Source organism: Erinaceus europaeus, chromosome 1 (genome assembly GCF_950295315.1).
Source record: "Erinaceus europaeus chromosome 1, mEriEur2.1, whole genome shotgun sequence".
Classification (NCBI taxonomy): Eukaryota; Metazoa; Chordata; class Mammalia; order Eulipotyphla; family Erinaceidae; genus Erinaceus; species Erinaceus europaeus.
The window spans coordinates 196,748,314-196,766,917 of NC_080162.1; the positions used below are offsets into that span (position 1 = coordinate 196,748,314).

The 18,604-nt window shown below is 40.3% G+C and overlaps 1 protein-coding gene across 1 annotated transcript; it reads left to right on the forward strand.

Annotated features, from left to right (window-relative positions):
* Positions 1-1,057: 1,057 nt before the first annotated feature.
* On the forward strand, positions 1,058-5,895 carry LOC103119527 (cystatin 9 like). Its single transcript, XM_007529830.2, has 3 exons — positions 1,058-1,407; positions 3,691-3,804; positions 5,624-5,895. The coding sequence occupies exons 1-3, from the start codon at positions 1,132-1,134 to the stop codon at positions 5,711-5,713; spliced, it is 480 nt and encodes a 159-aa protein (XP_007529892.2). The 5' UTR covers positions 1,058-1,131; the 3' UTR covers positions 5,714-5,895.
* Positions 5,896-18,604: the final 12,709 nt, after the last annotated feature.

The following is an 18,604-nucleotide window of genomic DNA, read 5'->3' on the forward strand; positions in this document are numbered from 1 at the left end:
CCAGTCACTGAAGGCACTCAAAGAAGGCTGGACTTGCAAATTCCATCAGGCTGACACCATCCCCATCCAATTACATTACACAACATGGTCCAGGCACTCAGATCATTTTGATAACCCTGGCACCAAACAAAGGGATCTTACAAGCTTATATCAGGATTGCAGTTTTGAGAGCAAAAAGCATCTTTAGAGAAGCAGAGGCTGCAAGGTTAAGGGATGGGACTTGGACCCATTGCTCAGAGTCTGGTTGCCTTAGTTACTGTTATCTTTCCTGGAGACCTGTGTCTGGGACAGTTTAGCCTCAGCATAAGGTACATCATTGGGGGCAAGACCTTTTAGGAGGGCAGAAGCTAGCCAGGCTTACAGAAGCTGCCTTCTCAGTGAAAGTTCAGTCTGACCTGCAGCTTCTCTACTTGTTATCACTTCTCACCTAGTGAAGGCCAGCCTGCAGTAACCACCTGCACTATCTCAGACTTTCTACACATTCTTAACCCTTTATTATGTTTTCAGTCTTTCTGTCCTGTATTAAGGCCTATTTACAAATGCATCACAATCAGATGATAAGCATATCCAGGGGATAAAGTCTGGAAATTTCCTATCAGAACCATCTGGGAGTGTCAACACCTAGTCCATCTTTGACATATTCCTTCAGTTAAATACATATATTAACCCTATAAAGCTTAGTCTTGTATCGTCTGCACAATTGACTCTTGGAAAAAAAATCACCATTTCAGCCATGGTTTTATTTGTCTCCCAATCTATATTCCCACACATTTCAGGGACCAATATTCACTTATTCTGTGGCACTTCTGCCTGGATTTAAGATTCTACTCTAAAGCAAGCCAATATCAGCCTCCTGCCCCCATGTCAGCTTTGAGGGTGGCCTTGTGACTGAATTTGCAACCAGGAAACTGCTTTCACTGTTGGGCCTTCTCTATCCACCTTTATCATGATTCCTCCTTCTGTCTTGAACTGGAGACATTGTAACAGCTTTGGAAGAAGGAGGCAGGGTCACTTGTGGGAAGAGACTGAATATGCAGTAAAAGAGATAAGACCCCAGTGGGATTAATTGTTCTAGAGAGTATATGGGTTGGCCAATTGTTCAGGGAACTCCAGTGGGAGCCTAAGCTAAGAATGACCAAGGCTCTGGGGACCCTGCTGCCTACAGCCATGCTGTGCCAGCCACAGAGGTGGGCTCTCCTCTCGGCCACACTTCTGCTTCTCCTCGAGTTCCAGGTTCTGGTTACTCGTGGCAAATTGACTGAAGAGGAAGACAGACATTCAGGAAAGTTGCTCTTGAAAAATTACTTACCTGCCACCGTGGAGTATGCCATGCACATGTTCAACTTGGAGAGTAAGGACATAAATGCCTACAGACTGACACGTATCCTGAATTCCTGGAAGGAGCCGGTAGGTGACCTCATCCTGCTGCCCAGCTGTGCTTCACATGACTAAGTGGGGTTCAGGGGGTGGGTAGCTTATCAGTGACTATTTTCTTTTCATCTTTAAAATTTATTCAATACAGTTAAAGTTCAACCTATGTAGTTAGTGCCAGATGCTAAAGAAGAAATTGATTACAAAGTAAATAAAACCTCTTCTATTGCTTTCATATAAGATGTAATTATGCACTTATCATTTCCATGATGTATTTCAATGAAAGTCATTTATAAGATGCTCCATAAAGATTAAGTAAGTCCAGTAAGCATAACAACCAGGCAGAAACCAGGCATACTATACTGGGACACATTGGCTACAGTTGTATTATAAAAGAATAAAATAAAAAGGGATTATTTAATAGTGACAGAGGGAGATGCATACATACACAGGTGGAGGAAAGCCAATATGAGAAACAGAAATTGGAGATCCCTCTATCAGATGAGACCACAGTGGGAGACTGCCTCCTTTTCTGATTCCTCCTGCTTCTCCATTCTTCCTGTGTCTTCAGCTAAGTGGATTGATGGCATTACACTCTTCTCCAGGCACTGGATCATCAGCTTAAATTGTTCTTTTAATAACACCTTTAAGAATGCAACAAGAATTGTGTTTCTACCTGGGCTATAAGATGGATGACAAGAAGTCTTTCCTGATGGATGTGTGTGTGTGTGTGTGTGTGTGTGTGTGTGTGTGTGTGTGTGTAGTAAAAATACAACTGTACAACTGACTGGTGAGTAAGACTCTGGAGTATGGAGTCTGGAGCTAAAAGCCTGGAAGAAGGCCAGAGAAGTCTCCTCCACTTGCTGGGAATGCAGGTCTGTAAATACTGTATGGCTGCATCTCTCACTCTGTTGCCTGTTTTTTCCCAGAATTTCTTAACACAAAGCACCAGTGCTCACATTCCTCAGTGCCCTCAGCCACAGTGAGGCTCTGACTATACCGTCATAATTTCTCTAATGCTACAACAGAATTACTGGCAGACCAGTGTCACGTTTCTGTAATGGAGTTGGAGTAGCATTTATTTTCTGTTAATATCTGTCATATATATATATATATACAAAACAGATATAGGCACAATCCCTTGGCAACCCCTGCCCCTAACCTAGAGAGAAAAATATCCAGGTGTCCCACTGAAACAAACACAGAATAATGGGGAAATGGCCTCAAAAAATTTTTTTAATGACAAATGCCTTTCTGAGCTTTCCTTTTTCTTTTCCAGTCCATCCTCCTTTCTACATATTCTCACTCAATCCCTCTGTTATATCAGCACTCTGACCTCAGGCTGGGAGTAAATCTAGATCCCTCAGGTGAAATGGTGTGCAATGTTAAGAGTCAGCTGTGTTTACCTTGCTCCTTGGCTGTGTCCAAATTTCTATGTGCTGTCAGGCTAGAGACAAGAGAGAGAGAGAGAGAGGTGACCCAGGAACCAAGTTCCTGGCGGCAGGACAGTTCAAATCTTTATTCATCCCAGCACCCCAGAGTCGGGCGGTAACACACCTGGTTAAGCTGCAGTGGCATAAACCGATGGCCAGTGTCAGCCTCCTCCTCTACATGTGCACGCTCCTCCAGGTCAGAATGTGGAAGAGATAAATCCCAAACTGAAGCAGCTTGACAGTACCATACATGGTTAGGAAAGGGGCGGAGAAAGGTGAAAAAGGTAGGGACTTCCTTAGCAATTGTTGCTAGGGGGTTAACTGGTAGAGTTAGTAATACCCTGCAGTCTTGAGGGTAGAAAAATAATATATTGAATGAGCAGAATGAGTGAGAGAATGGGGTGGAGGCCTTAAGTCTTTTGTTAGACAAATCAGAAGATTGATATGTAGATAATAAAAGGACAGGCTATAGTATCAAGGAATGCAGGGTGGATCAGGGGGAGCTGGCTTAATGTTTTAAGGAATGTCAGGCTCCTGGAGGCAGAAAAATGCAGGGTACTTTGTGAGGCATGTAGTCTGATAAGACAAGGCAAACCTTTGGGGTTCTCCTGCCCCTCCTTGCTCAACCTCTTAGTAGAAAGAGAGACTGATAGGATAGCTGCACCCCTCAGGTCAAGCCCTGCCAGGCTCTACCACATACTCACAGTTTCCCTACAATGTGCGCTTTGGTATTTCTAAGCTTGGATTGAGCATAGTGGCTGACGAGAGTATAGAAGTAGCACTCTAGGACAGTTGTGTATGCTTCCTTTGTTCTATGAGAAATCTGTACTACCTCCTCATTAGGGAGCCAGAAAGACTATTTGCTTTAATGTCTATTCTGTCACAGGACGATTCCAGCATAACGTTCTCCATGGTGCTGCTGCTTCGCAGAACAGAGTGTGGGAAATTCGAAGACAATATAGACAACTGTCAATTTGAGACAAACCAAGAGTTGAACAAAGTAAGCCACCAGATTTTCTCCACTTACAAAGCTGTGGCTGTTGCCTGGGTACACCATGGAGTGAGGTAGAGCAGACTGATTGCTAATCCTGGAAGGCCATTGAATTTTGGGAAGATAAGACACCTGCTGCAGACCTGCAGGTGGAGAATTGGAGTCTGGAACTGGGATCCTTGCGTGGGTCCTCACACTTCGTAATATGTTTGCTTAACCCAGTGCATAACTGCTCAGTCCCTTTTTACTTTTTTTTCTAAGCAAAAGAATAATAATAATAAGGAAAAAATGGCTTCCAGGAGCAATGGTTTCATAGTGACAGCACTGAGCCTTAGTGATAACCCTGGTGGAAAAAAAAAGAGAGAGAGAAATAAAGAAGGAAATAAAGAAAGAGTCAGTAAAACACACCATGCCTTTATCTAACATCCCAGTAGGTGTTATGAGGAGGTGAAGTCTCTCACCTATGCCCGCTAATCATGCTGCAGGAAGAAATAACCAGGTATTGGCAGATAAGACATGAGTTCATTTTTAGACCCCCTAGTTCAGTTGGAATTCTGACTCTGTTCACTCACCATATTCCAGCTTCCTGAGTCCTGGACACAGCTTCCTGTGTTCACTTCTTCCTGGTTGCTGGGATATGTGTCTCTTGTCCAATCACAGGTTGCCTTTCCCATTCCCAGCACATCCTTCCCTTCTTTCAGAAGCATGTTAGATCCAGTTACCATCATCTGCGTTTGTGTAGCCTGCTCTCAGCCCTGCCTCCGGCACTAGCCTTGCTGCATCAAGGAGTAAGGACTGACTGGCATAGTTTTTCCCACCAGAATTCACCATGGGCCCTGTTCAAGGGTGTATCAGAGGAGGAGAACTGATTTGGAAAGTGCCCTTTTGTGAGCATGGACTTTTGAGATAGTCCTCAGTGGATTAAGGGTTCTACTGACATATATATATATGTGTGTGTGTGTGTGTGTGTGTGTGTGTATACATATATATGAATAAATGTTTTACAGTAAACACATTTGTTGGTACATGTGTAAAATTTCTCAATTTTCTGCAAAACACTCTCATTCGCCTTAAGCTTAGGTCCTCTTTGACCACTGCACACCAGAGCCTGGAAGCAACTGCCACCTCCCCTCCCCCCACATATCCCCCCTTTCCAGAGTCCTTTACTTTAGTGCAATACACCAAATCAAGTCTAAATTCTACTTTGTATATCCCATTTCTGTTCATATTTCTCAATTGCTGTCCATGAGTGGGATCATCCCATATTCACCCTTTTCTTTCTGACTTACCTCACTTAACATGATTCCTTCAAGCTCTATCCCAAATGAGGTGAAAACAAATTTATCATTCTTAATAGCTGAGTATTCACTGCTATTCTGTACAATATGAATCATTCTAGTATGCCTTGAGGTTTCCCAAAACCATTAGTGAAGTCATGAGGATAGTGGATTTTGTTATTGTTGTCAACAGGGTTATCACTGGGATTTATCGGTGCATGGCCCCACTACTCATAGCACTATTATTTTGATAGAGGATGAGAAAAAGAGAGAAGGAAAGAACACCTGTAGCACTGTCCTATCTCTTGTGAAGCTCCCCCTGCAAGTGAGGATGAAGGACTTGAACCCAGCTCATGACTCTGCTGCTGAGACTAAGTCCCTAATCAGAAATATCTTGGTCTCCGGTTTGGGTTGCAACTGAGGACCTGAATCTGAAACTCAGTCTTGTACCCCTGGAATGTATGGTTGAATGGATGCTGTGTTTATAGATGGAGCTAAACACTTCCCAAGGCTTTTTCACCAACATGCTATACATGTGCTTGTTTCCTCAGGAATTTAACTGCTTCTTCACCATCACTACCGAGCCTTGGAAGACTTTGTTTAAACTCCAGAAGAAGATCTGCTCAGAGATTCCCCTCTGAGTTCTGCTCCGCTATCACATCTGCCTTCTGAGACAGCATTTCTCAGGAGATGACCTCCATTTCTGAACAGTAGGAGGTGGATTCTTCCCTTTCTTCACAAGAATCTCATATTCAGTCAATGTGATATTCCCCACCGTACACTTCATTGAGAGCAGATCATTAAACTCTAGCATTTTTAATAAGCGTTTATTTCATTTATTTATGCCATCAGGGTTTATTGCTAAGGCTTGGTGCCAGCACTATGAATCCACTGTTCCCAGCTGCCATTTTTTTTACATTCTAATTTTATTATGTAGGACAAAGAGAAATTGAGAGACAATAAGGAAAGAAAAGCGGATAGAAAGACACCAGCAGACCTGCTTCACTGCTCAGGAAGCAGACCGCCTGCAGGTGGGGAGCCAGGGCTTGAACCTGAGTCCTTGAGCTTGGTAATATGTGCACTTAAGTGGGTGTACCACCACCCTACCTCTTAATAACCTTTCTGTACATAGTTCCAAAAAGAAAGACTGTGTTGGTAGATCATCTCAGTAAATATGCATGGTGGACCAGTAGCTGGGTCCTCTCCTTGTTATGACCCTTTGTTCTGACTTAGTTGGCATTACCTGGGAGTCCACATGCTTCTGAGCTGCTGTGTAATGGATCATAAAAGATGCCTTTCACCTAGAGATACTGGCTCATTCCCACACTATCTTAGATAGTCAACAATTTGTTTAGCTTTATATGTTAACTCTCTTCAGCCACCAGGTTCCAGATGCTAGCATGATGCCAACCAGATTTCCCTGGACAGACAACCCCACCAATGAATCCTGGAGCCCCACTTCCCCACTAGAGAAAGAGAGAGACAGGCTGGGAGTATAGATTAACCTGTCAACATCCATGTTCAGTGGTGAAGCAATTAAAGAAACCAGACCTTCCACCTTCTGCATCCCACAATGACTTTGGGTCCATGCTCCCAGAGGGCTAAAGAATAGGAAAGCTATTCGGGAGGGGATGGGATATGGAGTTCTGTTGGTGGGAATTGTGTGTAATTGTACCCTTATTATCCTATGGTTTTGTCAGTGTTTTCTTTTTATAAATAAAAATAAAAACTATGGGTTGACTAAATATATTTAATCCAGGAACTCTTTTCAATACTCAATTGTCCTGATTGTAATGATGATAGTATATGAAACGATGATTTTAGGATTCCCTTGTACCAAATAATGCTAGTTCTTCCATAGCACATGGAAAGATAGAATGGGATCCCTAGAGCAGAGCATCCTGTAAAAGATAAGAGACAGAGAGAGGGATTTAAGATTTTATTTATTTATTCATGATATATCACTTCGCTATTATGACAATGTCATAAATCAGAAAAGGTAGCAGCAGCAAATGCTGGAGAGGTTGTGGGGTCAAAGGAACCCTTCTGCACAATTGGCCCAATCTCTGTGGAGAACAGTCTGGAGAACTCTCAGAAGACTATAAATGGACCTACCCTATGACTTTGCAATTCATCTCCTGGGAATATATTCTAAGGAACCCAACATACCCATCCAAAAAGATCTGTGTACACATATGTCCTTAGCAGTGCAATTTGTAATACCCAAAACCTGGAAGCAACCCAGGTGTCCAACAACAGATGAGTGGCTGATTAAGTTGTGGCATATATACACAATGGGATACTACTCAGCTATTAAAAATAGTGATTTCACTATTTTCAGTCCATCTGGGATGGACTTTGAAGAAATCATGTTAAGTGAAATAAGTCAGAACCAGAAGGATGAATATGAGATGATCTCATTCTCAGGCAGAATTTGAAAAACAAGATCAAAAGAGAAAACTTAAGTAGAACCTGAGCTGGAGTTGGTGTAGTGCACCAAAGTAAAAGACTCTGGGGTGTGTGTGTGTGAGGGGGAGAATACAGGTCCAAAAATCATGACAGGGGCCCTAGTAGGTGTTGTATTGTTATATGGAAAACTGAGAAATGTTATGAATGTACAAACTACTGTATTTACTGTTGAAGGTAAAACATTAATGTCCCAATAAAGAAATTAAAAAGAATAAGAAAGAAAAGAAGAGTGGGCAAAGAACAGTGTGATGGTTCAGGTGCAGAAACCCACCTGTACCCCCAATGACAAGCAAAATGAAATATACTACATCACACCTTCTCAGAATGGCACCTTCACTGCTGCTCCATTATATCTAGGCAAAATAATGGATTTCCTGTAAGACCTGACTTGATCCAGCCTTCTATGACCTTTGTCTATGTCATCATTAAATCTCTGAACCCCAGAACAGTTCCTGGAACAGGGGATTTTATCACTGTTAATTATGATCTATTTATTCACTAACTGTTTACACTGACTATGTGCTAAGCATCAGTCAGTGTAAAGAAAACTAGATAGTGGGAATTGTTTCAGTCTAGTGGTAACCTTACACACAAGCAGTGAATACTTCTGTAACAGCAGAGAGAAGAACTCAGTGGATCCACTTCGTAGTACAATTATAGTTCACATGGCCAACATGGATTAGCAAACAAATATTTGAAGTATTAGAGTGGGAAATGCGCTGGGCTAAGCTAAGCAGATTTGGACGCTATTTGAGGCTACTGGAATAGGATAGAGATAAGAGAACTCAATCTAATGAAATAAAGGGCATTGGAATTGCAAACCTAGGATGAGAAGGAGGTCATGGACCCTTTTTGTCTTGTAGTTAATTTTATAAAGGGATAGTGTGTCTGCTTTGTTAAGCACATGACACAGCTCTGAGTCCAACTTCCACTTCTCAGGAGGAAGCCTACCTACTTCTTCCTCCTTTCTTTACCTGGAAAAATAATCTTAAAGGAATGAAGTCTTGGTGGTAACATAAAGCAAAACAATACATTAAATGGCCTGGGAGGTGCTGTGGATAAAACATTGGATTCTTAAGCATAAGGTCCCGGGCTTTATCCCCAGCATCATAAATGACAGAGTGATAACTGGATATTCTGGTTCTATCTTTCCCTCTGCCCCCCCCCTTTAATTTTGTTTGTTTGATTTGCATTTTTTTTTTAACCAGAGCATTGCTCAGCTCTGGCTTATGGTGGTGCAGAGAACTAAACCTGGGACTTTGGAGCCTCAGGCATGAGAGTCTCTTTGCATAGCCATTATGCTATCTTCCCCCACACCTCCCCTTTCACTTTTGTAAACAAATTAATACATCTTAAAAAAAATAACTTTAAAGAAAAGAGAGGAACTAAAAACGTACCTAATGTTATGCAATAAATTAATCTACCAGGTGGCATGGTGGTTTTGAGGAGAGTGACCTGGTGGTGAGGTAAGGAATGCCTTTTATCCAGCAGTGGTTTGGTCACCTAGCAGAGAAGCCACTAAGATAGGATTGCTCTGAAGGTGAAGATTTGCTGTGAGTTTTTTACATTATGGGTATCAGTGCGTGACAGAGTCTAGCTCTACTTTTTTATACCTTTCTTTTTACTATTTGGTAATAGCTACATTAGGGGAAGATGACTAGGGGTGCCGTAAACCTGAGCCCAAACCTGTTCTTAGTCCTGTTCTTAGTCCTCTCGGAGGAAGTCCCTTATCAGAGAGGAAAGTGGGGAAGGATTTTATAGCTATCTCCAACTAAATGTGTACTGCCACAGTATAAATTTGGGAAGATGATCTGCCTTACAGCAATAAGAGTATACAACTCACAGGGCAATAAAAGGCGTCAAAGGTATCAGTCACTTGACAATAGGGGATCTCTTTTCAAAACCCAGTTTTTATTTGTGCCTATGGTAGGTTTGGCTGTCAGTGCCTTCATGTACTTGCTTTTAAAAAAAAGTAGCTTTAAAAAAAAGTAGCTTAAATTGCTCTCTGTTCATTGTTTCTTCCCCTCAATCAGTCAGGGCTATGACAATGTCAGTGCATGCATTTCCATTAGTCAAATTCACTATAGTTTCAGTACATGCAACAGCAAGCCAGGAATACCAGGGACTCCCAACATCATGCCTCCCAACATAATTTTTGACCCAAGTGTCTAAAGTCTATTAACCAGGTAACCAGGATAAAAGATAAAAGTGGTAGTGAGAACTGAACTGAGTTGTCAGAGTTCATATACCACAGGGGAAATAAACTTTATGGAGTTAGTTTAATCAATGACTGAATAAATAAACAAAGAAACAGGTAAATGACAACTACTACTTCTGGGGAGGGATGGTGGCATGGAAGGTTGCTAAAATATACCTTCTAAAATAATGAATTTTTGATAAAAAGGTATGAGGTATACAAGTAAATGGAAAATGCACTGAAGGGGAAAATAAAAACACAGGCAGCAGAAATTGGCCTATGAATATATCCCTGTGTTGGATTTAACCAGACATGCTTCAATACAGCTATTATAAATAGATTTCAATTTCTAGAATAAACTATGCTTGCTGACTTAAGAAAGATAAGCTACAATGTTTTATCAAATGGGTATAAATAAAGATACATTATTAAAAGGGAGAAAGCAATTTTGAAGTTCAAAATAAAATAGCAAAAATGAAAAATTCATTAGGGTGGGATGCAGAATTTAGGTGGTAGAAGGCAAAGCCAGCAAAAGTTTATGAAGAATCAATAACGATTATACAACCTAGAATCAAGGGAAAAAGAATTTATGTTGAAGATGGCAAAATGAAATTGAAACATTTTAGAGAAGATCTAATTAACTGGAAATAGTTCCTGTTCATAGGTTGCAATAACTTAGTACCATAGTGATGGCAATTCTATAGTTCTACCCAAAGTTACGTATAGATCCAATACAATCTTTGTCAAACTCTATTTCCCCTTTTTTTTTTTATTTTGGAAAATAAAAACTAACCATTTGGTGTTAAATTCCATACGGAAATACAAGCACTGTAATAATCAGTCCTAGAAAAAAGACAAAATTAAAGACACATACTTAATAGTTTCAAACCTTTCTACAAAAATTATTTAGTCAGCACTTAACTGACCAGAGGGTGGGTATATGAAGTTATGAATTGAGTTTATAGAATGGAGTTAAGGATTCCAGAAACAAGTTCACACATGTGTTGTCAATTATTTTTAAGGAGTTTGCTCTGAGAATAGCCACGTATAACAGAAAGAGATTAAGTTCCTCACCAGATGCCATATACAAAATATAATTTAAACTATGTAATAGACCAAAGGTAGGTAGTAAAACTATAAGAATCTTAGAAGTACATTTTAGTAGGTTAGTGACACATATAACAAAGGGCACACATTATAGTATATAAGGACCCAGGTTTAAGCCCCCAGCCCCCAACTGGAATGCAGACACTTCTTAAGTAGTGAAGCAGTGCTGCCAGTCTTGGTCTCTCTCCCTCTCCCTCTCCCTCTTCCTTTTTCTCCCTCTCTCTCTCTCCAGTCCATCTCAATTTATCTTTGTCTCTATAGAAAGACAACAAAATAAAAGACCATTAGAAATGGTAGAACTTTAGAATTTTAGTGTATATTCTGAGCCCCAGTGATAAACTTGGTTGCAAAAAAGTAAAAGTGAATACACAAATCATACTTAGGAGTGAATGCTTGTAATTCAGAGTTGGGAAAGCCCAATATATATATATTTATAAAAATTAAGTGTGTGCTTCAAAAAATATCACAAAGAAAGTGAAAAAAGCCTCACAGAATGTGAGAAATATTTGCATATCATATATCAAATAAGGTATTTGTCCAGAGCATTTTAAAATAAAGAAGGATTACTACAAAGTTAGCAATTAAATTCACCTTTAATGTGAGGGTGATAAATTTTCCCTAAGCACCAACAACTGTACTGTAAACCATCAATCCAATAATACAATGCTTAAAGTACCCCTATTATTCTATACCCTTGTCAGTGTTTCCATTTTATAAATAAAAATTAAAAAAACAATAAAATGATAACTTCATAAGCAAAGGGTTTGAATAGACATTTCATACCCATACACAGATGTGGTGTAAGCATAGAAAAACGTACAAATCAAAACCACAAAAGATATTACCTTACATCTACTGGAATATCTATAATCAGAAAGAATCACAAGAACAAGTGTTGAGAAAGATATTTAAACACAGGAAACTTCTTTCACTGCTGGTGGGGAGACAATAAGGTGATCCCTTTCTGGAAAGCAATTTGGCAGATCTTCAAAGACATAAACAGAGCCAACACATGTCTTTATCAACTCAGATTGCTACAACAAAAATACTGGAGAGACTGTGTGGTTTAAACAACAGAAATATTTTGTCTCAGTTTGGGTAGGTAGAAGTCCATGATGCCAGTGAAATAAAATTTTACCTAAGATGGGCAGGCGGGTCCCCTGTCCATGCATTTCAGTAAATTTAGGGGACTAGAGATGTAACCAATCAGGATGAACCTTTTTGCTAATTAAATTGAATGCACTTGTATTTTGGCAGTCGGGATTCGGTATGGAATGTGGCCAATCCACTTCATAATTTGTTTTACCTTATTGGTGCACCTTGTAACCACTTTGTAACTAATTGAAAAATATCTTTTTTTTAAATTTTTTTTTATTAAAGAAAGGATTAATTAACAAAACCATAGGGTAGGAGGGGTACAACTCCACACAATTCCCACCGCCCAATCTCCATATCCCACCCCCTCCCCTGATAGCTTTCCCATTCTCTATCCCTCTGGGAGCATGGACCCAGGGTCATTGAGGGTTGCAGAAGGTAGAAGGTCTGGCTTCTGTAATTGCTTCCTCGCTGAACATGGGCGTTGACTGGTCGGTCCATACTCCCAGTCTGCCTCTCTCTTTCCCTAGTAGGATGGGTCTCTGGGGAAGCTGAGCTCCAGGACACATTGGTGGTGTCTTCAATCCAGGGAAGTCTGGCCGGCATCCTGATGACACCTGGAACCTGGTGACTGAAAAGAGAGTTAACATACAAAGCCAAACAAATTGTTGAGCAATCATGGACCCAAAGCTTGGAAAAGTGGAGAGGAAGTATTAGGGAGGTACTCACTGCAAACTCTAGTATACTTCTGCTTTCTTACTTTGGTGCCATACTCCAAACTCAGTCAATTTCTGCTTTGCGTTTCTACTTCTTTTTTTTTTTTTTACATGCATAACATTCCCCAGATTCCCATTTAGCAATACAACCCCCACTATTTCATTCATCATTTTTCATGCACCTGTATTCTCCCCACCCACCCACCCACCCCAGAGTCTTTTACTTTGGTGTAATACTCCAATTCCATTTCAGGTTCGACTTGTGTTTTCTTTTCTAATCTTGTTTTTCAACTTCGGCCTGAGAGTGAGATCATCCCATATTCATCCTTCTGTTTCTGACTTATTTCACTCAACATGATTTTTTCAAGGTCCATCCAAGATCGGCTGAAAACGGTGAAGGCACCATTTTTTACAGCTGAGTAGTATTCCATTGTGTATATATACTACAACTTGCTCAGCCACTCATCTTATCTAAAACCGCCCTGTAACCAATTAAGCGGGCCAGACCCAGCTTGAAGGGTATACACATGCTTTCTAAATCTGGCCAGAGATCCGTGGGTGTCATAAAGTATCATCTCCCTGCACTCCTGGAGGTTTTGGTCTCAGACTCGTTCTTCAGCTCTTCTTGAGCTGTAACACCTGAAGCTGTATCGCTGTTGAGTTGTAACACTCAAGAGTGCTAACACTGGCAGTCGCCTATGTATTTTTTCCTTAACACCAGCATGATTGAATTTATGTGAGAATTTTCTGACTTGCAGATGATCACTTTCTTACTGTGTACTGAGTTGATGGAGAGAGAGATCTCACTTCCAGGTTGCAAGAAGAGAAAACTGGTCCTGCATTACCTCTGACAAAGATGGCTGAGTGAAATAAGTTAGGAACTGAGAGCAATACTGACAATTGCAAAGGAATGGGAACGTCTGGTTCTCAGTAAGGATTTATCCAACCAAGTTGTAAATATTTAAAAATTTCACCACTTGTGAAGGGACTCCCTTGTAGGTCGGGAGCCCCCAGGGATACAACCTGGATCCTTATGCCGGTCCTTGTGCTTCACACAATGTACACTTAACACTGTTCTACCGCCGGGCCCCCTCAGTCCATTTTTTAAGGCACTACACAGCGCTGAGCAGCTCCACAATATACCCTTAAGTTAGTTAGGAAATATCTGGTTGCGTGGCATTTCCTATTGGTAATAGTTTTGCTACTCTGAGACACTTCTATCTAGAATATTCACCCTCTCAATTCCCAATGTTGAAAATCTTCCTCAGAGATGCTCCTTACCCCAGGGTTGACCATTTCAGTAAGCTGGAGTACCCGATGCATGAGTTGCCCAATTTTTGATTTTTGAGACAACTCTACACTTTGCAACACTGACTCCACTAATTTGTTTCCTACTGGAAGTGCACAATGGCTTCACTAGCTCCATATTCTCCCTAACACTTAATAGCTTCCGTCTTAGTATGATTGTCATTCTGACATGTATGAGGTTGTAGTTGCTTTGATCCACATTTTCTTGTTGCTTAATGAGGTGAAGCACCTTTTCAGGCACCTCTTGATAATTTGCTCTCTTTGGAAATATATCCACACAGGTCCTTCGCCTATCAAACATAAAGATTTGTTTATTCTCTGCCTCCACCCCTACCTATCTTCTTTTTCTTTCTTGCTGACTTGCATTTTGAGATAAAAGATATATTGAAATACTGCTCAATTCTGGCATTATGTGATGGGCAGGAATGGAATCTGTGTACCTTTCACATGCAAGTCCTGTGTACTATCACTGCATGGTACCCCTGGTCCTCTGTCATTTTATAAACGTGGGCTCAAACTTTTGTTTGTTTGTTTGTTTGTTTTGTTTTGGTCTACTCTCTTTTTCCGCTAACTAGAAGATAAATTTAGATGTTAGGATTCAGTCTGTTTTTGCCTCCAGGGTTATTGCTGGGGCTTGGTACCTGCACTACAAATCCACTGCTCTTGGAGACTATTTTTTCCTTTTGTTGCCCTTGTTGTTTATCATTGTTATTACTGTTGTTGTTATTACTGTTATTGTTGTTGGATAGGACAGAGAGAAATCGAGAGAGGAGGGGAAGGCAGAGTGGGGGAGAGAAAGAGGGACACCTGCAGACCTGCTTTACCACTTGTGAAGTGACTCCCTTACATGTGGGGACCCCCAGGACTATAACCTGGATACTTATGCCTGTCCTTGTGCCTCACACCATGTGCGCTTAACACTGCTCTACCGCCGGGCCTCCTCAGTCTGTTTTTTAAGGCACTACACAGCACTGAGCAGATCCACAATATACCCTTGAGATATTGCAAAATGACATAAGCACATCCTTATGTTTAAGGTTTATTTTACTTATTTTTATGTACAGTACAGTATCACATGAGGGGAAGGGAGATGGGAGGAGAAAGAAAAGTCAGAGCATCATTCTGACATACAGGATCAAACCAAAAGGCTCCTGCAGGCAAGTTCTATGCTAAGCCAGCTGAGACATCACCCAAAGCAGTTCATCCAGTTTCCTTTTGAATTTGGTGACTGAAGGAGACACTTCTCTGAGAGCCCTACCTGTTAAGTCTGCGTTCTTTTCTTCCACTAGAGGGCAGAATTCACTTTCCTTTTATTTGTACTTTAAAGAGCTTACTTAGCACGAAGTCCCAAGCGGAATAAAAGTGATTTGTGATCTTTAAGAAATACTTAAAGGGTTCTCAGCATCCAATAATAAAATAAATGTTTGAAATATAATTTGGCATCATGTCTGCCAAAATTGGAAGTTAAAGCAAGCCAATTTGAAACAAGAAATCAAAACAAAAGACTAGTGCTTCTGTTAAGTGAAATTCCTTCTTACAAAGTACTCTCACAACAGCAAAATATTCAAACTGATGTCATCAATACATGGTTGTTCCTACACTTTGCATTAAGGAAGAATCAACTATTCCAAGCCCTTATAAAATTAATCTTAAATATTTAGAGGCTATCAATTTGAGAACCCCGTGATACTTACTTCTCTAAGGCAGCTCCTGTGGTTTGAATTGCTCCTTCCACTACATTGCTAAGGTAGCGGCAGCTCTCAGGACCTGCCACCATCCCTGCACCCCCCTCTTACTTAGCATTGGGCCCAGTCTTAATCCTAAAACAGGTGATACATACCCAGGTGTGTCACATTTAGTAAAATAGTGCTCAAGCTTGTTGAAAACTAGAAAAACAAAACAAAACAGCCAGGTGTGCTTCCTCAAAGTAAACATATGTATCCAATATAAACAATATAAACACAGTGGCCTCTCTCTTCCATGATACAGTGGGGTTTAGTGAAAACATCCTGTCCCTTACAGTGATTCTCAATTCTAAGAATGTATTAGCATAATCTGGAGTCTTTAAAATAAAATCCTGATTTCTTTTTTACTACATTTCAGCCAGAATATTGAAGTTGGAGTGTCTATGGGCAAAATTATTCTGATATGCAATCTAGACCGAGAATTATTGTCACTAAAATATTCAAACAGGATTAAGCAGACTTATTATATTCATCTACTCAATCACTAGTTTATCCATTTCAAGTGCTTTGTAGTTACACAATTTTCAAAATCTAACCATAAGATATGAGAGTAGAGATTTAACTTCTCCTACCTTCTGTAAACTGATGCCCAATTTGGGAATGAAGATACTAATTTATAGTCTCAGATTCCTGAGAGGGCTCATTGAGACAAGATAATGAAAAAAAAGGTAAACAATATGTTTAATTATTGGTATAAATTAGACTATTTATGTAATCTATGGAATGGTGTTCTGTACTGCTTGTTTCAGTTGTTGTTGTAGATCAGACACAAGGAAGATGCCCTATAGTATTTAGTATACTTAGATTAAAAGCAAATAATAATAATAGCATATCAAGATGATGAAATTCCCAGAAGATATTACAGAGAACAATTGGAAAAAATAGTGACACATGTGAACCCTTCCATGGTCCTAGTTATTAAAGTTTCAGCTAATAAACCTACTAATATATAAATCATGGTACATAGATGGTGGGAACTATTATACATGTTCTGTGGCTGGGTCCCATGGTGAAGCGTTATTGGCTAATGATCAGAAGAAGGAGTATGTATTATAGAAGAAGAAGGAGAAGCAGAAGGAGAAAGAGGAGAAGAAGATGAAGAAGGAAGAGTATGAATTGGGGAAACAGCCCAAAGTCAGGGATACAGACCTCCCAAATCTCCCATTAGAAGAACTGAGCAAAGATGGAGTTTGGACCATGAGGTGGCAGCTCTTTCTCTCTCGTTGAAATTTTAACACACACACACACACACACACACACACACACACACACACACACACATACATACACACACATTTTAAATCTTCTACTTTTTAACTGTTGGTACAGATTTTTAAAATTACATCATGACACACCTCAAGGACATCTTTGACGAATCTAACCCAATTGCAAGGAAGACTAAAGCAGAAACAAACCAATGGGACTACATCAAATTGAAAAGCTTCTGCACATCCAAAGAAACTATTAAACAAACAAAGAGACCCCTCAAAGAATGGGAGAAGATCTTCACATGCCATACATCAGACAAGAAACTAATCACCAAAATATATAAAGAGCTCAGCAAACTTAGCACCAAAAAAGCAAATGACCCCAACCAAAAAATGGGCAGAGGATATGAACAAAACATTCACCTCAGAGGAGATCCAAAAGGCTAACAAACATATTAAAAACTGCTCTAGGTCTCTGACTTGTCAGAGAAATTCAAATTAAGACAACACTAAGATACCACCTCACTCCTGTAAGAATGGCATACATCAAAAAGGACAGCAGCAACAAATGCTAGAGAGGTTGTGGGGACAGAGGAACCCTTTCACATTGCTGGTGGGAATGTAAATTGGTACAGCCTCTGTGGAGAGTAGCCTGGAAAACTCTCAGAAGGCTAGACATGGACCTTCCATATGATCCAGTAATTCCTCTCCTGGGGTTATACCCCAAGGACTCCATAACACCCAACCAAAAAGAGGTGTGTACTCCTATGTTCATAGCAGCACAATTCATATTAGCTAAAACCTGGAAGCAACCCAGGTGCCCAACAACAGATGAGTGGCTGAGAAAGCTGTGGTATATATACACAATGGAATACTATGCAGCTATCAAGAACAATGAACCCACCTTCTCTGACCCATCTTGGACAGAGCTAGAAGGAATTATGTTAAGTGAGCTAAGTCAGAAAGATAAAGATGAGTATGGGATGATCCCACTCATCAACAGAAGTTGAATAAGAAGACCTGAAAGGTAAACTAAAAGCAGGACCTGACCAAATTGTAAGTAGGGCACCAAAGTAAAAAAAACCCTGTGGTGAGGGGTAGACATGCAGCTTCCTGGGCCAGTGGGGGGTGGGAGTGGGTGGGAGGGATGGGTCACAGTCTTTTGGTGGTGGGAATGGTGTTTATGTACACTCCTAGTAAAATGTAGTCATATAAATGACTAGTTAATTAATATGAGAGGGGGAAATTAATTGTATGTATTGAAGTTTTCAAAACACAAACTGAATATTTTTAATATATAGGCTGTGTATTTGATATATGGACTCTCTCAAAAGCCTAGACCAAGTAGATCAGAAACAACCAATAGCACAGCTATATACAAGATACTGGGTACTGTACAGCAAACCATAACAAAAGGGCTTTTCAAAGTTAACCCAATTAACAAATAATGTGATGATAACATTAACTATCGATTGTCTTTTTGAACCCTAAGACAGCAGGAACCTCACATCTCCACTATAGAGCCTCTACTTCCCCCAGTCCTGGAACCCTTGGATAGGGCCCACTTTCCCGTATGCCTCTCCTAATCCATATCAAATTATATTGCATCTGCCGATCACAACCTAATCAACACAACGATTGCCACCTCAACATGTTTCACTTCAGACTGTGTCCAGAGACTTCACGT

Coding starts and splice junctions, on each gene's coding strand:
- LOC103119527 (XM_007529830.2), top strand. CDS start 1,132: ATGACCAAGGCTCTGGGGACCCTGCTGCCTACAGCCATGCTGTGCCAG. Junction 1,408..3,690: donor TGAATTCCTGGAAGGAGCCG/GTAGGTGACCTC, acceptor ATTCTGTCACAG/GACGATTCCAGCATAACGTT. Junction 3,805..5,623: donor CAAACCAAGAGTTGAACAAA/GTAAGCCACCAG, acceptor TTGTTTCCTCAG/GAATTTAACTGCTTCTTCAC.